Source organism: Tyto alba, unplaced genomic scaffold (assembly GCF_018691265.1).
Source record: "Tyto alba isolate M040663 unplaced genomic scaffold, T.alba_DEE_v4.0 Super-Scaffold_39, whole genome shotgun sequence".
NCBI lineage: Eukaryota > Metazoa > Chordata > Aves > Strigiformes > Tytonidae > Tyto > Tyto alba.
In genome coordinates this window covers 11,922,055-11,944,569 of record NW_024881314.1, presented here as the reverse complement: position 1 = coordinate 11,944,569, position 22,515 = coordinate 11,922,055, and the positions used below count along the sequence as shown (strand labels likewise).

Sequence of the window (22,515 nt, the reverse complement as noted above, 5' to 3'; positions counted from 1 at the left end):
AACTTTGTTCAGGTTGCAAAAGTAGACATTGTTTGCTGCATTGTTTCCCCATACATGGAAAAAAACTGCTAAAGTTTTCAATTCAGAATCAGGATGGATTTTGAGAACAAAAGCCTTCCATGCTGGTCACAAAGCAGAGAGGAAACATCCTTTTCCACAGGAAATCTCATCAGTTCCACACAAGGTGTTTCCAAGCAAGGCAACACCCTGGCATTGGGTACTCCTCAGCCCACTTCCCTGCAAAATAACCCTCCTGCCTTCAGCCCCGCGCCGCGGGGACACGCTGACCCGGCCTGGGCAGTGAAGCGGGTCGCTGTGGTGGAATAAGGCACTGGCCTGGCACCGTCCTTTGCTCAAGACACTTTGCTCAGGCGCCGGAGCTCCCTCCATCCCTGAGCACTCATACTCTGCATCTCCGTATGGGAACAGATATTCAGGTGCTGGTGGTCTCCAGCAATCCCAGCAGACATGGCGATGCCTCTGCTGTAGCAGAGTGGGCAAGATGCAAGGAAATGTGTAAAAATAGGCTCATGAATCACTGAATTCAGAAGCTCAGTGCAGTCAGATCTCTTAAATCATCATTCACGGTGGGGAATACCCTTCTTTCAGCACAGACTCTTAGGTTTTTTTCCCATGCTTTGAGCGATGTGTTCATAGTCTTACTTTACTACAGTGCTTTTTAGCAGGCTGTTCTGCGTGTCGTGCCATGTGTTCATGCAAACTGTTCACAGAAGCCATCATGACACCGATATCCCCAGCTTCTGGGGTCACCCAGAAAACACATGCCAAGGGCGTAGCACAGCGCAGAAACCAGCAGAGCCTTGATTTTAATGAACCCAAAGCAAGACATGGGGAGTTCGCATTTTCCCTGCTTTGAAACACCTTTAAGAGGGTTTTTTCCCCTGTTCTGCATTTATCCCAGCAGTGTTTGCCGGCTGCTGTAGTCCAGCTTTCTGGTCTGTCCTCTGAGTGCTGCAGGACAAAGACAGGCAGAACTGCCTGGACACTGGGTGCCCATGGAGGCTCAGCGAGTCCAGCTTGGTGGGATATGAAATATGGATGGGGCTGTGAACACGCTATTAGAGCTGAATTATTCCTGGCACCTTGCAGTGGTGCTGCTGGGGAGGTCGTATGACGAAGACTGATCCACCATTAACGGTGGCCAAGCAGTGTTGTCCTCCCCCTCAATCAGTCTGTAGGTTTTCACATGGAGCTGGTGGGAGATGAATTTTATTTCCATATGTAAAAATGATCTATACCAGGATTTCTTATTGCTGGGTTTGTTCTGCCTCTGAAGGTTTTAATTCTGGTGCAGAATGCTCCCTGAAAAAGAGGTGATTTGTATTATTTTTTCACAAAGCGTTTAGTTATTTACAACCAGTGGGTGTTTTCAGCTTGTCCTAGGCGGTGTTTCGGGAGAGGTGATGGAGGGAGGAGACTGTTCAGAATGCAGAACTCACTGGCAGCTGGCTGGGGATCACCTTAACTACCGGCAAGTGCCAAAGTGCTGCTTGCCACCCAGGCTGGTCCAGGTTTGTGCAGGAGGAGGAGGAGGCAGCAGTGACTCATGCTGGGAACCAGACCTGGCATGACGCAGCCAGGACCGTGGGTGACACAGCAAGCCACCACGCAGGGATGCACATGGACTCTGTCCAAGCCAGCTCGGCATCAGCCACCGTCCGCTGGAGAGCTGTTTGCATATCTGCTCGGCATCAAGCTGGGCACATAGAGAGACCTGGGGGCATTTCGATGTAACAAAGACAAGTGTGATATAATGGCTTAAATAAATGTATTCAGGAAAGCCTTTGAAAGGCTGGGAGTCTCTCCAATGAGCTGGAGAAAGGTGGGGAATCCTGCCTAGTAAAACCCTAATCCACTGTGCCAGGAGGGTTTGTGCCTGCAAGCCCTACCTCCAGGCTCTGTTCTTTATGAATGCACCCTGCACTCAGGTTTCTGTGCTGTCCCAGTCTCCAGACAATTGTGTCCATCCTTGTCCCCTTGAGGGCCACCTACCATGTTCCTTCAGGCATTTCACCCAGCCTTTATGCAGAAGATGCTCTGCTCTGAGGGCTGCTGCTCTGAAGACAGCAGTTCCTGGTTACAGGGTATGCCTGAACACTATCCCTGTACTATGGGTGTTCTCTGATCTGCATCAGCTGCCCGTGATTTCCAGGGGTAAATGAAACAACTTGTGAAATGATTTTTCTCACAGCTGTGCTAATTCATTACATGAGTTTATGAACTGTTTCTGCTCTATCAATGAGCAGCTCCTGGGGTTGGCAGGATCAGCAGGCTTTAGAGGATGCTTGGAGAAAGTCAGTGTTTCACCCCTTTCCCAGCCCAAGTCTACATGTGCTGGGCCAGGCACTGGCCCGCTAAGGGAATGGGGTGCTTTGAAGTGACAGAATTTGAGGGGAACAGGCTGTGGGAACAGAGTGTACCAGCACAGAGTGGAATCGAAGGGCAGCCAGCATGGGAGTTATAGCCTACTGCTTCCACATTTCTGCAATTCAGCCATTTCTTCTCATCCCTTCACAAAAGAGCTCTTTGGCCATGAAGTCTCTGTGTAACACAGATGGGGAGGAGAAGACATCAGCCATAGAGGGCCAAATGACACTGTTATCTTTCTATTCCTACCCACCCACCTCAGCCACATGCAAACATAAAAAAACCAACCAAACTGTCAGTTTCTGCTGTTTTTTTTCTCTCTCTTTTTTTTTTTTAAATTGGCATTAAAAGCATTGCACCTTCTGATACAGATCATCTCTGACACCTATACAAATAATTTATAATCCATCTACATCATTTACAACTGTACATAGTAAACTCCAGATACCACAGACCATGTTCCAACCCAGTGCATGGTCTCTTGGCTTTGTAAGCATTTGCCTTGCGTGCCTGGGTGCATGAACCCAATGAAGCCCCAAGGAGGCAGAGGTGTGAAGAGCCGCTGGACACCCCTTAAACCCAGTGTTACCCTGTGCAGCAGCTCACAGAGGAAAACACGTGGTGCAAGCAGGCCTTTCCTGACTTGTTTCTGAACCTCCTGTCTAACTTCAGCTTCCTTCAGGGTCAAAATATTTGTTGCCTAAGTCTGGCATTGGAGGGCATCAACAATTTTTGACTTGTGAGGTGGAAAGCAGTGCAGAAGAACCAAATGCTGTTGCTGAGACCTTGCAGCCTTGTTGCTCCTGTACGGCTTGGGAACCGCGCTTGGCTCAGCCGGGAGCGAGGGGCTACATCTGTCAGCATTTCCTTAGGAAATGGTTGTGATGCTGTTTCCCAACATGATCTTTCAAATGTTGGGGCTGGCTTGGGATCAAATATTTCTTGGGACCTGGAGGCTGTTTTACAGTGCTAAATAACCCATCACCTGCCAACAGCTCTAGAACTGCTGTGCCCCCAGTAGTGTATTTCAGCGGCTGTTTCAGACTGCATGGTACATTCAGAGTGAGAGTGAATAAACCTTTAGCTTAGGAACAGGAAGTAACAATGCCTGCTCTGCCAGGTGACAGTGCAGGACAGAAGCAGGAATACGGCAGCCCCATGCTTGCTGGCAAAGAGAGGGACCAGGGAAGTCTGAGGGTTGAACCCCTAAAGCCGTGTGCACCTGGCAAGAAATGCAAGGAAGATTTCCATGGGGCCTAACCAGCCAGGACAACCCACAAGCTCAGATCAGTTCTGTGAAAGGGAAACTCCTCTTCAGTGCCCCAGGCTGGAGGTGGGCTCCTTGTCCCAGGTGTGGGTGGTTAAACAGAAGGGAGTTTCCAGAGGTGCAGCTGGCCAGAGCTGGGCAGACCCAGCACAGACAGGACAGAGGGGTGGATTTTTCCCCAGCCATCGGGGCTAACATAGGGGTTTGCCAGTGCCACTGCAGCTGTGTCAGCACCACCCTGTACCTCAGAGCTGGTTTCAGGGATTCCCCATCAGTGACAGCCAGAGATGACTGGGAATAGCTGCTATGCACATATACAAAGCTAAAGGACACTTTCTTTGGGCTGCTGATCCAAGCAAGCACCCCTGAGTGAAGGCAACCCAGGTAACAAGTATCTGGGAGCCAAGAGAGTAAAAAATCTATAGTGTCATAGAAGGAATGCTCCCAAATCCCCTCCAACGTGAATTTGGGGAAGACTCCCCGAAGACACTCCAGAAACAACAGATCACATTCAGAAAGTCAATAAATACACACTGTGTTTCTTCCATTATTTCAGTCAGCCACAAACCGGAATGAAGACAGGGTCCTCCTACACAATCATCCTTAACGCCAGGTTAGTCTGAGCCTGGGTGGAAGCAGGAGCAGTGCTGTCGCTGCTCAGCCCGGCCCATCAGCAAACCAGGGGAGAGTTTCTAAATCATGGTAGCAGCAGAGGAAAGGAATGGTGGAGTCTTGCAGGCCTCCTGTCCACCCATCAATCCCAGGAGCACTACTCTGTTCTTCTAGATCTCTTACCCACACAGCGGGCACAGACCAAACCAGGACTGCGAGGCAGACTGGGATGCAGAGGTATGGCTGGCTGACCTCACGGAAGAGATCCACTGCTGCTGGGGTTGCAGTTGGTTGTTGCTGGGATGTACAACTAGAGGAACGCAACCAATGCTTGTGAGGCTCCAGACCAGATGCAGAGAGGTTGTGTGGTGAAGCCACAGCAAAATCCCAGGCGGACTCAAAGGTACAGCTCAGACGTCAAAGAGCTGTTGTGCAGCCTCCGTTGCCTGCTCAATTAAGGTTTCTTCTTCAAGCAGATCTACACCATTCACAGCTGAGCGAATCCCACAGCACTTCCTGGTCAGCTTGAGCTGTTCTTGCCTTGTTCATCGCTGCTAAATATTGCACTACATTTCCCATGTCCCTGTTTCACACCATTCATCGTTACTTTGTGTGGCCCCTTTGAAACAACAGCAGGTTTCCACCGGTTTTCCACAGAAGCTGCGTTAAACACACGTGCTCTCCTAGTTGTGGTCAGGCTTACAATGAGGTTTCCTAAATCAGTCAGGGGGATAATTTCTGGTTTCCCGAATACATTGCCCTGTGCCAGAATGAAGAGTTTGCTGTGCAGAACCCTGCACAACAGGCCCTGATCCCCTGCCAGGCTGTGAGACATCACCGTAATAAATATTACTGATAGCAATTGCTCTCGGATCCACAAGCACAGCAAGAACCACTGCCTCAGCTGTATTTTCCCCAGGCTTCCTGAAATGAAGAAGCTCAAAGGCTTTCCCTGACTTGTGCAAAGGTTAAAACTCAGTTCTTCAGCAACGCTCTGCCCCTTGGCAGAGGGGTGTTAGCTGTGGTCATCACCGTCATTCAGCAGGGCATGGCTGTCCTCCCTGAGCCCTATCCACCTCTGCTGTTGCAGCTTTTTACACCATTACTGTTGTAAAATCATTGTTGGTGGCTTTTAGTGTGTTTTCTTTTTCCATCTCCTCTGTGATGACCCAATGTCACATCTCTCACATCAGCTTTTTCTCCTTTTCTTCATTGGATGACACCTGCAAATGTGTTGATAGGCAACAGCAGAGACTTGGGCATATATTTCACAAGCCCTACATCTTCTGTTTCATGCAGGTTGAATTTCATTGTCCTTGTCTTTTGCAAGCAGTACCTGGGCTCTAGGCAAGGAGACACTTCCACGCTGCAAGAGCACAAGAACATATTTACTGCATGTGCAAATCTGCCCTTGAGGGCCAGAATCTGATCTCAGACTAAACATCGGGTCTCTCCACTGACTGCTGAGGGAGGGCTGTCATTTGTGCAGCTGCTTTTATGCCTTTCCAACTGGCTTTGGCTGGAAAGATGAACTGATGTGTACTAGCATTTGACCACAAAACCAGCGTCCTTAGCCTGGTTCAGTTCAATTCTCAGAAATTCTCATTTTATGTATGTTCTACATGGCCCATGGACATTGAACCACCTCTCTGCTTCCAACACATCATATGTCACTACAAATGCTATAGGCACATTGATCCCTGCTATGTTCACATGGCTGAATTCTCTCCCCCCTACCTTCATACACTTGAGATACCCTCTTGAGGGATGCAGTCAGTGTGGAAAGCATCAGCTCCACAATATAATTAAGGAGATCCAAGATATCGACTTGTAGGGACAAGGTACTGGAAGGACCTGTCCTTCTACTGTCTTAATGACAGCACCTTACTTAAAATGGAAGAACCATTTTGTTTCTCACACCATCACCCAAACCCACAAAGGTAGGAGAGCAACACTCTGCCCTGCTTTCCCTGGAGAAGCGATATATTTGCCCGTGGGTCTTTCCTCGTGTATGATGATCAGAACTAGGATTCCCTGGGAAACAGCTCTGCCACCCTGTGAGCCCTTCCAGGGAGGAATGGAAGATCACTGGCAAGATGTGCAGAGCCTGGCACGCATGGCCTTCTCACCTGATCACATTCCTGTAGGCTCTTCTTCTGTCCTTGTCCAGACACACCATGAAGGGCCTCTGCTCTGTGCTCCTGATTTTGATATTGCGTGTTTTCAGCCTGTTTGCCACAGCCTGGATTGAGAGAGGAGGAAGAGCCCTGTGAGTATCTCACTTTCCTTCCCATTGTTGCACGGTGATGGGTGGTGTGTGCACACTGGATATGAAAGGGACAAATGTAATTTCTCTCTTTTTTTTTTTTTTTTTTAAATTTCAGATATGGCATAAGGGGACTTCTTTAAGGAGGGAAGCGTATCTCTTGTCCTGTTTCTGTAATCATAACCTGGTCAAATTTTGCACGGGCAAACTTTCCAAATTTGCAATTCTTGCACAGGTTGCAAAGCTTGGGATGTGTGTGGAGCAAGGGCATCTCCAGGGCCATGGTGTATCTTGGCGGGCAGCATGGGCTGCAGTACTTTGGTGTCTCCAACAGCCAGCTGGAAATAAGCAAAAGTGTCCTACCTAGCTAAAAATACCAGCTGAGAGACTGGAGGCTCCAGGGCTCAAATGACCAAGGCACAATAACACTTAATGCCACCCAAACTGCAGTGATATGTTCCCATGGGCATCATGTCCTCTGGCGTCTGAACTCTCATCCAAAATAAAAAGAACAGGAGCCCAAGTTTTCAGTCCCATCTCTTGCATATCCAACTTTCTGAGTTGGTAATTAGATTCATTGAAGTTCCTGCTTCTTGTTTATGCTTTGTTAAAATATTTCTTCAATGGCCTCTATTCTCATGAGCTCTGTGGGAATTAACACGTGGGGTCTGGGGAGGGCACTGCAGCTGGATGTGTGGAGTTAATGGACTTGATTGCAAAACTACAGACCCTCTCCTGTATCCAAGTGGAGCCACAATGGGGCTAAACTTTTTTTCTCCACTTTGTCCCTGGGGTCACAGAACAACCCCAGAAGCAGCTCAGTCCTTCAGGGTCTCCTGAGACAAGATTCAATGTGGCATTGACCAGCAGGGATGGCATTTGGGGCTTTGGCTCAAAAATCTAGACTTTTCCATGGAAAATAATTTCAAAACACTCTCTGAGCAGGGTGGCCCCGAAGCATTTTGCTCCCCACAGAGTGTTTCCCCTTCCACTGTTGTCATAAGGGATTTCCACACATTGGCTGACCTCTCCAGGGCCATTGAGCATCCACAGCTACTTACTGAGAATGATCGTCCTGACAAGTTGTTGATCCTAATGATTTCAGTGATGTTCACATTCAGACACACCAGGTCTGCAACAGAAGCAACATGTTAGTCTTAGTCCATAGCACGATCTGAGCTCAGCTTTGAGAGCAGCTGGTGCCAGATCCCACATTTGGGTGCACTGCCAGATGTCTGTGGGATACATAGGACAGCAGAAAAGGAGGAGTCTAGCTCCCTGAGCTAAGGGTTCACTTGGGATCATGCTCAGGGTGGAAACCTCAGAGGCTATGCTAAGGACAAGGTGCAAAAGGAAGGCTGCAGCAAGAGGAAGACGCTGGCAAGCCTAGATTATGGTTACGCTGAACCCCACATTACAGGGAGTCCCAGGCACATCATTCACGAGAGAACACACAACCACAGACTGTGGTGACACTGATACATGCACATCACTGACTCAACCTCCCGCATCTCAGGCACAATTGGCACTAAGTACCATCATCAGATTTACTCTGTTGAGCACCAGAAAATTCATCAAACCCTCTTCACATGTTTCAAAGCCAGAAGAACTCACCTTCAGCCTCATCAGAAGGGATGGCTTTCATCACCAGGCCTGTGGAGCGCAAAGACATAGCCAGCTCCTTCGCCCGGTCACTCACCACAACCTGCGGAAAAGGCTCTGTTAATTCACCCTGGCAGAGAGGTTAGACATGGAGAGGCCTGGGGGCAGTTTTTCACAAATGCAAGGTTAGCTAATAGGTCTTAAAGTTCACCACGACCTCTCTGTCCTCTCCTAGAGTGCAATCCCAGAGGAAAGAAGGACGGCCAGAGCACTCCTTTTAGATCTGTGTCATGCTGAGGATCCCTGTGAGCAGAGACATTTTGGGCTGCCAAGAGCCCCACTTACCTTTCTGTATGTTACTGAGAGATCTATGCCAGGGCCATCCAGGGTCGTTTTCTTCTTCGTCATGCTTAACTCTGCAAGGAGGCAACCGGGTAGGATTGAGGTTTTTTATTCATCCTACCTGTCTGTGGTCAGCAGAGAGGGGTCCTCCCGTGGGACGAGCCACCCCCGCTGTCACACAGAAGCTGTGGTCTGGCACACTGGCCCTTCTCTCCTTGTCTGTGGGAGCTGAGGCTCTCCACACTCAACAGCTCCAGTGAGATGGACTCACTCGAGGCTCTGTGCCCAACCGCAATGGCAAACATCCACCGGATCAGCCACCGGGGTGCACTGATGGAAGGGATGGATGTGACCTCTGTGACAGTCCAGCCTTCAAGCACCCTTGTCCCATCACTGGCAACTCAAGAGCGCTGAATTTCTAGTAGGGAAAAGATCTGGCAAAGGGGATGGCTCTAAAGCCTAGCTTGTTTCCTCAACAAAAATATGGTCCTGATCCAACTTCAGAGAGTCCTGGAGCCAACCAAAGCACAGTCTACAAAACCTTGTTGAGACCAGGAGCCGATGACCACAAGGTCTCTCATTTAGCCTGGTGTCGTGCTCCTGGGAGGCGGATGGGGATGTTTAGGGAAGCCTCCTGCTCGTCAGGCGACAAGGGATCTTGCCCCATGGCATGGCCTTGAGTGCTGCAGGTTGGGGGACGGGGCGAGTGGGAACTGGGGCTGGCAGGAGCCCTGCCCGGGGTGGCAGCCCCTGCTGCAGGGCTCGGCCTGCGGGCACGCACGCACCTCTGTGGGGGATGCTCTCCTGCAGCTGGGTGCGCAGCTCCGTGAGGAACACGTCCTCGGCTGGCTCCTGCGCCGGGTCATTGAAGAAAATCTGAAAGAGAGCAAAATCTCTTAAGAGCAGCTCCTCCGCAATCACCCTGTGACATCCTGCTGGGCTTGTGACATCAAAAGGTTCTCCCGGAGCACCTGGGTGTGACATCATCAAAGAGGTTTGATGACATCATCACGGCAGCCAGGGGGTCTATGGGATGGAGAGGCTTTTGCTCTGCTTTCTGAAGGGCAGGAGCACGGCAGGCCTTGCCGGGCAGCTGGAGGAGCTGGCCAGCAGAGCACGGGCAGTGTCCCCTGCCACTGGGTGTCACTGCGCACTCACAGACGAGCCCGTTCCCAGCCACCCACCCACAGGACACGGGAGCGACTTCCCAAGCCTCCCTGCAGGTGCTGGCGTAGCCTCGAGGCGCGTTATTTCTATCTGATACACCTAAATCAACCGGTCACTTCAGACCTATTAATTATTTTCTTTTCGCTGGCTTGTTTTGAGCAAAACGTGAAGACAAGGTCCTGGAGAACCTCTCCTGGCTACTCATAGCCCTGTGTCCAACTACCTTGGGACTTGACCCTCACTTCCAGGAAAACTCTCTGCAGCCAAAGAGGAACAGTGTGGTCTTAACCAAAAAGGCAAAACAGGCTTAGTGTTTCCAGATGAAGCAGTATCACACCCTGTATGACAACAGTGTAGGCTAGGTGTCTCTATCTGAAAACCACATCTGGAGTCAGTTCCTCTTCCCCTGCTTGAGTCACCCACTCTTTTGCTTGCTTTTGATTTTTGTCTTGGATGAGAAATGAGTGGAATAAAAATTTACCAAAAAAGCTGAATCCCCAGCCACACAAGCTGAGGACCAGGTGTTCCAAGTGTTTACAAGCTACATGTTATTAGTTCAAGTCCTGGAGATGCTCACACCCGTTTTCTTGTGTAATGCCTGCTCCTCTGCTGCAGTAGGTTACCACACTGGCTACGGGTAGATTAACAGGAGATATGTGCATCAGTGCCACCCTAAGCTTTGAAGGGGGAAAAGTGCCAGCGGATCAGATGGGGGGGTTGATGTTACATGACTGAATACAGTAGTTACTTGCTCTCATATCAAATGCCAAGTCTCACTCTGATACCATTTCAGAGAAAAGCTGGCAGGAAATAAATAAAACAGTGTTTCAGGAAGCCCTGCAAAACCCCTGCAAGGTACAGGAAGGTTTTGGCAAAGCCACTCAGAAAACTCCTGTTTGCTCACAGCATCTTAAAGCAGCAGGAGGTGCCAGAGCTCCTGAGCAAACTCGAATCCAGCAGAGAAGGAAATCTGTGTCCTTACGGGATATTTTCAAGGCTTGCTTTGCTGACCTGTGTGATCCTGAAATAGCCTTCCTGGAATCATTGACTCTGGCTGAGCTGTTCTATATGGAGTCACTAGATCTGGGAGCCTGGCAAGGAGGGGACTGGCTAGGGAGCATGGAGATCCAGGCTCAGATCTGTTAAAAGCCCGCAGACCCCACTGACTTTGCACAGCTCTGCCAGCAGTGGGGCTCTGCAAGCCCTTGCAGGGACACATGAAGGCAGGAGATGTGGCACCCACCTTCACCGCGTAGACCTGGAAGCAGACGGGCTGGATGCCCATGCGAACGTAGTAAGCAATCACATCAGTGATGAACAGGTCAGTCACAAGATGTTTGCTCGGAGAGGAAGGCTGGAGGGGAAAATCACATCATGGATCAGCCAGAGTCACTTCTCAAAAACACTGACACAAACCCGCACACCTTCCCTGATAAATAATGAGAAATGAGCTGTCACCCAGGGCAGCGCAGAGCTGCTTTGCCATAACTAGTCAAAGTAGATGGGAGAAGCAAAGGCTTGTGCCCACCTACTGGCCTTTTTCGTAGGCTATCGATGGTGGCTCAAACTGCCAGGAAATGAGAGCTGGGGGTATTTCAGCAAATGCCGCATTTACATTTTCTTTCTTGCAATCTGCCATTTCCTGTCCCTTGGCCAAAAAAAAACCCCATCCAAGCAAATGGGTCTTGTGGGCTGGGGTAGCGTCAGCCTCATGCGCCTTCCCGGCTGCCGGGCCCTGGGGTGGGTTTGCAGGCAGAAAGCCTCTGTCTGGGGCACGGAGGAGCCCTGCAGGGCACGAGCTCGTCCTCAGGTACAGCAGATGTGTTTGGGAAATGGGCCAGGCTGGGGAGGTGGGAAGGTTTCCCCCGTACCATGGTGGCCAGCTTGGGAATCATGTGGCACAGCGTGTTGATGTTGCTATTGTACCACGGGTCGGCTCTGCCCAGGTACCCAGCCACCTCGCAGAGCTCCTCTTGGACGGTGGCAGCGTGGTCCTGCGGGAGAAACGCACAGCTCAGAGTATGATCATGGCTCAAAGCACCCCTGGAGCCACAGAGGAGGCAGAGGGAGCTGAGGCATGCATGCCCCATGAGCGGCTGCCCCATCACTCCCCCCTCCCTGCTTTAGTCCAGAGAAGATGGCAAAACATTTATTCCAGCACTCATTTAGCAGGTGCTCAAGAACAAAAATGAAGTGAAGAATTAAAATAAGAAATATTAATTTTTATAATGGCACTTTTTTCAGGACTCACAGCCAGCTCTAGGCCAGCTTAAAGTATTGTGAGAAGTGCAACTGTTTACTTATCGTTGTCTAGAGGCTGTCAGAGGGGAAGAGATGTGCCTGAGATAAACTGCAAGGTAACAACTTGCAGAACTAAAACTGGGGCCACAGCCAAGCAGGAAAAGCCCTCAGTAAGGGACGACCGCTTTCCCTAAGTGTCTGGGAGGTGAGAAAAGCAACAGCCCTTTGCTAAAACACCTATAGAAGCAAAACTGAATATCGTTTCTAGGCTGTGAGTTATCATTCATAAGAGTTGTTGGAGCAACCTGAATGTCTCTGGGGCTGATGGATTCCTGAAGCCAGTCTGCAAACTGAGCCCAGCCACCCTGTCTTGGCTCCCATCCTCCTTGTTCTAGGAAGAAGTCATTACGGGATGTGAATTCCTGTAAACACCGTGCTCTTCCTCCAAAAACACTGTCATTGCTATCAGCCAGCAGCAGCGCCCGGAGCTGTGGAGCCCAGACTCACCGTAACAGCCAAGGTGTCTGGCTGCCCCGTCACAACCGGGATGTAGTAGAACTGCAGGTTCAGCCTGGGAGTCAGGAAAACTCTCCGTGTTTCTCGTTTCCTTGAAACGGAAAAATAAATAGCCATATCACAGGGGGAAGGTGGAAGAACATGGCTGTTGGCCAAGGCTGGGCAGTGCCAGGAGACCGCAACTGCTCTGCAACGGGAGCACGTGCCCTCCTCACACGCCTCCTTTGCCCAGTGTGGCAGGATGGCTCTAGAGCCCCCCAGGTTCCCAAATTGAGCAAGGGGAGGTGATGGGGATAAGGGGCATCCTGCAGACAGCTCTAGGCTGGGACTGGTGGTCCCCTCTGCACCCAGCTCTGCTCCCCGGGCTGCTGCCTGCTCCGTGACTCAGACCCACCCCACGCTGCTCTCCTGGCTAGGTGAACCAGCTGGGAAGGGCCAGCTGGAAAAATAGCTTTTCTTTAGGATTTTTCCCTTTCGCATAGGAAAATGTCTTGCCTCGTTCATTGTCCGTTTAACCCATTCCATGGACAGAAGGAAAAACCTCGCTCTGTGCACCATTTGGGCCAACAGAGCCAACCAATGCCACGCAGCCAGTGAAGTCAGATGCGTTTGGGTGCAAAACACCTGGGTCCCACCCTGTGCTGGAGCCCAACCCCGTGCCCAGCCGTCCTGGCTGCTCCAACGAGCAGAAGAGCAAAGCCTCCACTCTGTCCTCCCTTCCCCCAAGCCAAAGAGGCTGGTGGCCACCAGCTACCTCAAAGAGTGGTAGGCTTGGGCCAGGCGCCCCAGGATGCGGTCGTCCCCCAGCAGCAGGACGCGGGCAGTGTGCAGCCTCTGGAGCGGGGCTGCGGGCGCCGGGGGGGTGCCCAGTCTCCTCTGCAGCTTCGCCGGGGGCTTCGCCCCGGGACTGTTACAGCCAGACTGCAGGAAGGCCATGCTCTCCAGTGGTGATGGCTTTTTTTTAATGCCACCCTTCCTGTGGAGCCTGGATTGCTCTGTTTCGGCACTGCAAGGGGCAAGGGGCTCCTCAGCTGCCACGGGCAGGTCTCGTTCGATGCCACTGTCGGTGGAGAGCACGGAGAAGCGGGTCTGCTCGCAGCACTCGCAGTCTGAAATGATGTCTTGGATCTCGAAGTTGTCCAGGTCCTGGCTTAGGCAGTCAGGATAGCAGCTCTGAGACAGCGGGCGGATGAACAGCACCAATTCCTTCCCTGCAGGCAGAAGCCGGGATGAGTCCTAGTCCTGCCCTGGCTCCCCTCTTCTCACACAAACCGTAGGGCCACTGCCTCCACCAGTGGGTTCTAGAGGAGTCTTTCAGTCCCATTTCACATTGCACCATGAAGAGAGCTCAGTATCACTCAGATCAGGCTCTTTGGACACATCCTACTGCAGCCTGTCCCACAGGAGTCCTCTCCTCATCTCCTTTGTGTCTCTCCCCTCTAATCTCTTGATCTGACCCCGACACCCCACGAGAAGGAAGGCTGTTGCAGTCAGCATGAGCCTCCATGATCTTGGCCCTTGGGCAACGGTTATGAAGCTCACTGCTCAAGAATGAGGGCTAAATGACATGTTTTGCAGAGACTTCCCAGCCTCAGGCACCATCCAAACTTGCCACAGCCCCGCCCCGGGCACTCACAGAGCTGGTCATCTTCTGTCCAGAGGTGAAAGCTGATGTTGGGGTTGGGCAGGGGGGCACCCTGCAGACCTTCCTGGGGAGCATCGCCTGGGGGAAACAAGGATGCTTGTAAGACACGGGAGCAGTTTTCCCACACAGATGCATGAACCCCCACTGGTGCTGAGATCACCCCTGCTGAGCCCCGGGGGCAATCCCACCCTGGCTGGCTTCTGGCCAGACGTGAGGCTGCAATCACAGACCTCTGCTCTCACAAACTGAGCCATAAGGAGGTCCCTACACTGTCGGTGGAAGGGAGAAATGAAGATTGGGAAACTGAGGCACGGGCAAGTGAAGGACCTTGCTTTGCTGTAGACAGCAGAGGGATTGCAGAATGAACAAAAGATTCTTCTAGCACCGGGCTTGCAATGCATGTGGCAGGACCTCCTACCTCGATCTCAGCTGAGACACAAGGCAGCCCTCTGCCCCTACCGCCACTGGCTATTTTAACCCATTATGGGTCTGTGAAAAGCAGTGAGACAATTTAATAGCTCGTTGCCAGCAAAAGGAGACGGTGTCATTCCTCTCCCTGCACCACCGGCTGTCATCACCGTGGCTGGCGCTGCTTGCCATCCTGGACAGCAGGTCTCTGGAAGGAGCCAGGCTGCAAGGCCCTGCGCCCGGTGACGGATGCTGCTGGCGCGGCGGTGGGCGGGAGGTGGGGATGGACAGCTGCCGAAGGGCAATGGTGAGGACGCGGCGGCGAGGCGGGGGCCTGCCAGCTCCCACGGCTGCCTCGCCCCCCGCCGTGCACGGCTGGCCGGGAGCTCACCTGCTCGCACGGAGCTGAGGACAGCACGGGAAATCTCCTCCAGCCTCGCTGCGTGCCGGCCGCGGTCTGCGCTCGCCTCGTTTCCTGCACACTCGACTGCCGCCACCACTTGCTGGAACCAGTGCTCAACGTCACTCGTGGGCATATCCTGTCGCGAGGAGCAGCTATTAACACCCCGAGGTGTGAAAAGAGGAGATGCTCCACAAGCAGGGCCGTGGAAGAGGGCAGAAAGAGGGAGAATGAGTCCTGCAAAAGTTGCTGTTTCACAGCAGAGGACACAGATGTCCTCCTGTCTCTGGGGAAGGCTAGAGGAGGAGAGGTGCCGCCTGTAATATCCTTTTACTGGCAGGTTTGCAGCTGATGTGTGCTGTGCTGCTGGCTGCTGCAAGCTCGGGGAGTCAGCAGTGGAGCTGGCAACTCAAGTGACCCTTGGGAGATGGGCACAGCAGACACACAAAGCCTCTGGAGTGGAAACGGCTGACAGCCCCTATAAAGTTGTCTTTCTGAACCAGACATTTGTCTTACTGTGGCCTCACAGCTCCTTGAAGGAGGTTTTGGAGAAAACTGGTTGAAACATTTCTGCTGAGATGTTTTTGCCAGACCAGTGGCTCACAGAGGAGCCTATATTTCAGCCCCAGAGCCCAGCTTTGCTGTACAAAACTGAAGACTCAGATTGAACATTCCAAACTTCTGGCTCCTGCTGCAGCAACTCGTATATTTGAAGTATTTTTTATTTTAACACCAGCTCTTCTCATAGCTGAGGCAACTGGGGATGGACACCAGCCAAGGGGGGTTTCTCTCCATTTGCCAAAAACTTTCCCCTGCTCCGAGGAGCCCAGCAAGAGCAGGACCACTGGCAAACCATACATGGTGCTGCAGAAGTGCTGCCAGTTACCTGGAGGCTCGCCTTCAAGCCGCCGATGTCGCAGCCCTCGCCCAGGGCCGCCTGCATGGCGTGGATGATCACGTAGCACATGCACGCCCGGGGGCTCTGGGAGACCTGAGCTGCCTCCGTGTCGGTGACCAGCGCATTGCAGATGGCTTCGGAGAGCAGCTCTGGATCAGCAAAGATGAAAATCCTGAGTGGGGCAGGAGGATGGGAAAAGAGGGAGAGGAGACGAGATGAGGACTCCCTGTTGCTGACATCAGGCACGAGCAGTTCACATCTCCGTTATCCCGTGCAGAGAAAAAGGGTTGCTGCTAATGTCCCCCTTCGCTGCCCTGTCTCCCCGCCAAGGGAAGCTCCCTGCCTCCCAGGACCACAGAAATAAATTGAGGCATATGGGAGGAATGTGGTCCTTCCAGTGCAAAGCTCATTTTAGCAAGGCACTGGATGCTACCAAATTGTGTCCCCTAAGACCACGTACTGCTACATGGATTATGTCCAAATTGTCTGTTCCATCTGACATTAATTCAGAGCACAGGAAAAGGACAAATTTCACTGTGAGATTATAAAATAAAGACAAATAACAACACATTCAAAGAGGTGCTACTCACTTTTCCTGATAAGGGTATGGGTCGCTTTTGAGACTTTGTTCGGAAATGACCATTCTTTGGTACAACATACCTAGCAAATGCAAGGAGATAAACATGCAGGAGTCAGAGCATGAGAAATAACAACACAACTCACCCGAGCAGCTCAGTGCTGCTCCCGGTTGTAGGGGCGGATGGTGGGGCTGCCAAGTCGGCGAACACCCACTGCTGGAGAGATGATGTAAAAGAGCCAAGAATCAGGCCCAGAGCTAAAAATAGTCAAGGACAAAGATAGGCCACGCTACATAAAAAGAAAACCCCTTCTATTCAGGGACGATTTCCTGTATTTCCCTTCCTTTGTTTAGTGGATTATGAGCTTGGGAGCGGAGTCGGAAGCAGGAGGAAGAGCCCTACTCCCGGCCTCCGTCCCCAGGGACAGATCAGGGGACGGCGTTTGGGTGGCTAGGGAGAGCACAGCGCGATTCTGAATCAGGAGAGATGTAGTTTACCCTCGGCCAGCTCTGGGGTGGGAAGGATACATCCACCCCGCGTTGCCCAGGTGCAATCAGCCTGTGAACCTTGTGGTGCTCCGAGAGAAGGCCCACTGGAGATCCCCGTCTCTCCGCACTGAATCATTCTTTGACCAGAAGTCAGGTGAGATAAACCTTGGAGCTCCAGAGCAAGCGGTGGTGGGGAAGAGTGGTGAGGGTAGTCATGATGGGCTGAGACTACCAAGAATGGCACTTTCTCTCTAATTCCCCACCAGGTTTCTCATATTTTACCTCCACCTCACAAGTTGTCTACACCTTGCACTGTTTTAAAGGATTGCTTTTAAAGATTCTTATTAAATAAAACTTTAACACGAGCAACATAGAGAAAAAGGAAAAAAGAGTCATCCTCTGGCTTGCTTTCTGAAAAGGACGGTTCTCTGCAGAAACTAATGACATTTTAGTGTCTAAAACCTGATGCACAGGTAGTGGAGGGAGAGCCCATGCTGGACAGCCTGCAACTCAATCTCAGATGGAGACTTCACTTTGCAAAAAGGAGACCTCCACAAGATTTACTGAGATGCCCAGGCTGGGAGCACAAGCACCCTGTTTCCTGTATAGACACAGGGTATATATATCCCTGGCTTTAGATGGGCTGCACTTGACTCTGGTGGTGCCTACACTGACAGCAGGAGGACTCCAAGGTTTCCTGCTCCTAACTAAGGCTCAGAAGCCTGAAATCAGGCGAGGGGAACCCTCCCATCCAAATGCATCCCCAAGACCCTCAAGCATTTGGCCAGTCCGCTGCAGAAATGCCTGCCATGGCTTGCTGCATTAGGCAGAGGCCAGCTCAGGTATGGGAATCCCCCAAAACTCCCACTAGCTTTGCCTCGAGAACCCAAGCCATTTGCCATGCCATGCATGGGCAGAGCAGAGAAGCCCTCATACCCGGTGCTGTCCTTTCCATCTTCAGCTTGACGGCATAGTCCAAACCGATGGTGCAGAAAGGCTTGGGCAGGGTGAGCAGCTTCTTACAGAAATCATATACCCTGCCACAGAGCTCGTCAGAGATGCAGGGAGCCTGGAGGGAGAAAAGGGCAGATAAGGAGATGCCACAGGGAGTGATCCCCAGTGGTGCTGTCCCCACAAGTGACCCCAGGGTGGGAGGGCGCAGAGCTACACCTAATTCAACACGGATTTAAATGCAATATATGAAGCGGACTCAGGCCCTACAATGGTTTGGAAGCCTCCAGCTATACCCACTGAAGGGCTGTGGGCACACATTTCTGCCAGGTTGTGGCTTCCTGCACCATCAGGCACCTAAACACCTCCAGGAAAGGGGGTCACAGCTGGAAGGACCCGTCACTCCCATGCACGTCACAGGTGACAGTGTCTCAGCCATCAAACAGCACACTGGGAAACGCACAGTTGAGTCCACCCGCGGTAGTCCCAGGATTTTGCTGGGCAGGTACTGGGATATTTCAGCACAGGAATAGGTGCTGAGTGACTTCAGGTGGCCCCTCCTGTGGCTTCTGATTTCTCTGGATCTTATCCCAGCGAAGCCCACGGTAGGTTACCTTTATCAAGGTGTACATCAGCGTGTGCAGCAAGGGGATGATGTAATGTCTGAAGTCACCTCGCTCCGCCTGAGGAAGCAAAAAGCACAGTCAGCGCAGGCAGGGCTGGGAAGATGCTGGGATGGGCAGCGCTGGCAGCAGCAGAGACCAGAGCCAGGGGAGCCCCAGGAGGGGCTGGGTTCCCTCTGCTCAGCAGCTCTGACACACAAGGGGAGCACGAGCATTCACCCTGGCTTAGGGGTGATGCTCTCCGGGTCAAGGTGGGGTTTGGGATCCCTCCACGGGCCATCAGGGTGGGCGGGATGGCCCTGGGGCAGACAGGTCCTGCATGTGGACATCCCATGTGAAGCCAAACCCTGGGAAGGGGTGGGGGGGGATGGACCACCCTGTCAAGGCCACTGGCGGGAGCTGGAGGTTGCTGTAAGGATGTGAAAGCTCCAGCAGCTGCTGCAAGAACATGGTTTGCACGCTGAGAGCTGTGCAGCACATACGGAGCAGCCGTGGTGGGAAAGAGCAGAAGTTTCTAACTGAGCTCATTAAGGAGCTCCTTTCTGTTGCAAAAACTCATGTGGAAATACAAAACCTCTGGGAAAAGCTTGTCTTTGGTGGGTGTGGGACCAGAGTGAACAGGGAGGGGAGATGCTGTTGCATCCCCATCCTGGCCCCTGGGAAGCCAGATGGATGCTTGAGCTGACACAGCTCCAGCCCCTCCCTGCAGCCTGGCCTGGCTCTAACAGCTCCAGCAACAGGATAAACCTGGGAAAGATATTTCCACCTCAGAGATATTTCCAGCACCTTTCTTCAGGGCTGGAGATATTTCCAGCACCTTTCTTCAGGGCTGCTGTGCTGATGGATCTAAGTTAAATAGAACTGATGGCAGCAAAGCTTTAGAAGTGATCAATAAAATGAATAATACTGAATTGCTGAGACCAGCTGATATTTGCCCAGGGCCCTGGAGGAACTCAAGCATGAAATTGCTAAATTATCATCTGGAGTTGGTACTGAATGCTCAGAGCTGCTGCAGTACCGAGGCATGTTTAAAAAAAAAAAAAAAAAAAAAAAAGTGACACTGATTTCCTGTGATGTGTGTGGAGATCTCCACAGGGAGATGAAGGGAATTACAGTCCAGGAGGCCTTATACCCTTCCTGTGCAAGGAAAGATTAGAGTAGCAGAGTGATAATAGGTATAATGGGGAGGGACTGACATGACTTTTGCAGAGGAAAGCAGACCTCAAGCCCTCTGGGGGAATCTCTGCATCCATAGCCAAGGGCGATGCGGGTGTTCTCATCTATCTGGATTTGCAAAAGCCACTTGATAAGATCCTCCTTAAGGCACTGATGGAAGCTGAACTGCCATAGCTTGAGAGAGACAGCCTGCAAGTAGCCTCCAGCTGCTTAAAGGGCAGGAAACAAAGATCTGCAGGGGGTGATTGCCTCCCCTGCCCCCCCAGGGCTGAGCAGCAGCTGGCTGGAGACTGGGGAGTTGAGCAATGCCGAGCAAGGCGGCTCCATCCTTCCAGCTTGAAAGGAGAAATAGCAAAGATGTAGAGAAAATGGTACGGGGATGTTTCTGCACAAAGGACAACTAGCAGGGGCTCATCACCAGGGTGGGAAGGAGGTGGTGAAGGGGGAAACATGGGCTGTTCATCCCTGCACCGGAATGAGAGGGCACTGGGTAAAATGAGACAGGCTCAGAAGGAAAAAGAAGGTGCTACTTCTATACATGACATCTCACCAAACCACAAAGCAGGTCATGCCAGGATGCTGCGGGTGCTAAGGGTTTACACGAGACCAGAGAATGACAAGACAAATCAATGAAACAAAAAAATCCACCACAAAGTTTCCGTCAGATGCTCTCGGGGTTTAGATATTTCTGCTCTGACACCTTCTGGGGCAGAAAAGAGTGACATGGAGGAGAAATTTCCACTCTGCCTGTGACTACAGCTGGCTGGGGTGGGATGAGGGAGATTTGGGGGCGGTCGGAAGTGTTTCGCACTGTGCTATTTCCAAACTGCAAGGGCCTTTGGCTGCTGCAGCATCCAGGAGCCCGGGGAGGGTCCCGGCTCTGCTCATGGCTCACCGTCACTTCTGGGACAACCCCTGCTCCCTGCAGCCACCAAATGGGGACGAGCCACAGCTCTGCCCTGATGTCCCACAGAGTTTTTCACTCTATGCTCTGAGCCACAGTCCCCAGACAGGCTCAGGGCCTCTAAAAACATCTACTGGACGTGGAGTTGAGTCCCCGTCCCCCTGCTCCCCCAGGCCCCGCAGCAGGGCACGTGTCACGGAGGGGCCAAGCCTGGCACTCAGGGAACACCTCTGAGGCAGCACTCACCCTTTCCAGCTCCTTCACCAGGATCCTGACCAGGACGGAGCTGTTACTGGGATTCTGGTCGATTTTTTTGTGCAGGGTCCATCGCAGCATCCCTGAGAAGTGAAAGCCAAGAAAGAGGTTGGGTTGCCAAGCAGAGCAGCGATGGATCAGGGGCGAGAATTCACAGAGGAATCGGGAGACCTGAGCACTGTTTCTGCAAAACTCACCCACCGGGATGCTGCACTGACATCACTACCAGAGCTAAACCAGGCTTCTCTGCCATCTGCTCCAACCATTGACCCTCTGCAAGGGACAAGTCACACTGCTGCCCTGGTTCTGGATGCAGCATTCATGTATCATACCTCTAATACTGGGAAACCTTTGGGAAAAGGTCCTAGAGATCCTAGGAATGGCGGGCTGGAGAAGAGCAAAGCAGGGCAATGGACATGAAGTTTGTTTGCTGTTCCCTCTGTTGCTCTGTTTATGAGTGCCTGCTTTCACCCCCTGCCCCGAGGAATTTGAGATCCTGCTGGTCCCAGCACACAGCAGCTGAATGCTGGCTGCCGATAGCTCACACTCAAAGCAAGGACCACAAAGGATCTCAGTCCTGCAGACGTCAAGGCTCATTCCAGATAAAATCAAATTTAATTAACTGCAAAATATCCCATGCACTCCATGTAAAATCAATTTTTCGAAATTAATTAAGTTACCTAAGGCTGTAGCAGTCCGGTTGCTGGGTCAGCTAGTCTTATTCTCCAAAATCATAACACAGGGATTTCAATTGACTCTTCAGTGAAGAGCTGAGCAGTGCGTGGCACAGCAACATCCCCGCAGGGAGAGACAGGGAGACTCCAACTCAGGAGCATTAAGTGAGTTGGACAGGGCTGTGCAGCGAGTCAGTGTCAGAGCTGGGAACAGCATCACAAACTGGCATTTGCTGTTCCCCCGGGCGAGTGAAGGGTGTAAAGGACATAACAGCCACGTAGAGGAGGGGTGAAAGCTGCTGAGGGTGGTGCATGACAGACACCAGGAGCTTGCCAAAGATTTAGCACCTCTGAGGGCAGGTTAGGGCAGAGCAGTGCCAGGGAAGTGAAGCCACCCTGTGTCCCCTGATCCTGGCACCGACGGGGAGAGGGGAGCGGTGGGGGGTTTGGGGCCAAGCAATGTCCCGGCAAGGCAGCGCGGGGGACGGCGAGTGCTGACCCCCAGGAGCTGTGCCAGGAGGCCGTGTTACCTCGGTCGCACTGGCAGGAGGGGTGGTGCCCGTCCAGCTCTCGCAGCAGCGTGCGGACACGGCGCAGGATGTCCGACTCCACCTCTGCGGGGACAAAGAGGGTGTGAGTAGCCAGGCCAGCACCCCTGGGACACTGGCACCCAGGGACAACCCCAGGGGAGGAGGCACTGGCTTGGGTGAGTACAGGGACTGCACCCTCACCGCATCCCTCAGGATGGCTGTCTTAGCAGGTTTCAAGCCTGGATGAGCTTTAATGGAAAGAGGGAAGAGCTCTCCCTGGGGCCACTGGAGCTGTGGGCGAATGCCACCCCATGGACTGGTGGCCCCTGGAGCTGTACTGGAGAGCAAAGTGCTCCTGGAGGGTCGTGGTGGTAGAGAAGATCCGCAGAGGGCTGCTCATGCATGAGCTGTGCAGAGCCCCTCTCTCCCCTTGTTCAACAAAAAAAAATATCACACATTAAATATAGAAACTAACAAAATTAAACCACAACTTGGCACCACGAAAGAGCAAAAAACACCTCTGCATCTTGGCATTGCATGGATTTGGCCTCAACCCCACACCCGTCGCAAACAAGGTCTGCTGC

At 52.1% G+C, this 22,515-nt stretch overlaps 1 protein-coding gene across 4 annotated transcripts in view; it reads right to left on the bottom strand.

Moving 5' to 3' along the window:
• Positions 1-2,683: 2,683 nt before the first annotated feature.
• The window catches only part of PIK3R6 (phosphoinositide-3-kinase regulatory subunit 6), a 36,720-nt gene continuing 16,888 nt past the window's right edge, over positions 2,684-22,515 (bottom strand). For all 4 annotated transcript variants that reach the window (XM_032992128.2, XM_032992127.2, XM_032992129.2 and 1 more), the window contains 18 exons: positions 21,932-22,015; positions 20,719-20,810; positions 18,384-18,452; positions 17,755-17,887; positions 16,343-16,412; positions 15,741-15,924; positions 14,846-14,993; positions 14,038-14,124; positions 13,156-13,612; positions 12,393-12,492; positions 11,516-11,638; positions 10,888-10,998; positions 9,263-9,353; positions 8,481-8,551; positions 8,148-8,238; positions 7,595-7,665; positions 6,397-6,509; positions 2,684-5,633 (listed from right to left, as the gene is read on the bottom strand). In XM_032992128.2, coding sequence (XP_032848019.2) covers positions 5,477-5,633; positions 6,397-6,509; positions 7,595-7,665; positions 8,148-8,238; positions 8,481-8,551; positions 9,263-9,353; positions 10,888-10,998; positions 11,516-11,638; positions 12,393-12,492; positions 13,156-13,612; positions 14,038-14,124; positions 14,846-14,993; positions 15,741-15,924; positions 16,343-16,412; positions 17,755-17,887; positions 18,384-18,452; positions 20,719-20,810; positions 21,932-22,015 — 2,252 coding nt within the window. In that variant the 3' untranslated portion in view covers positions 2,684-5,476. The remainder of the gene's footprint in view (positions 5,634-6,396; positions 6,510-7,594; positions 7,666-8,147; positions 8,239-8,480; positions 8,552-9,262; positions 9,354-10,887; positions 10,999-11,515; positions 11,639-12,392; positions 12,493-13,155; positions 13,613-14,037; positions 14,125-14,845; positions 14,994-15,740; positions 15,925-16,342; positions 16,413-17,754; positions 17,888-18,383; positions 18,453-20,718; positions 20,811-21,931; positions 22,016-22,515) is intronic.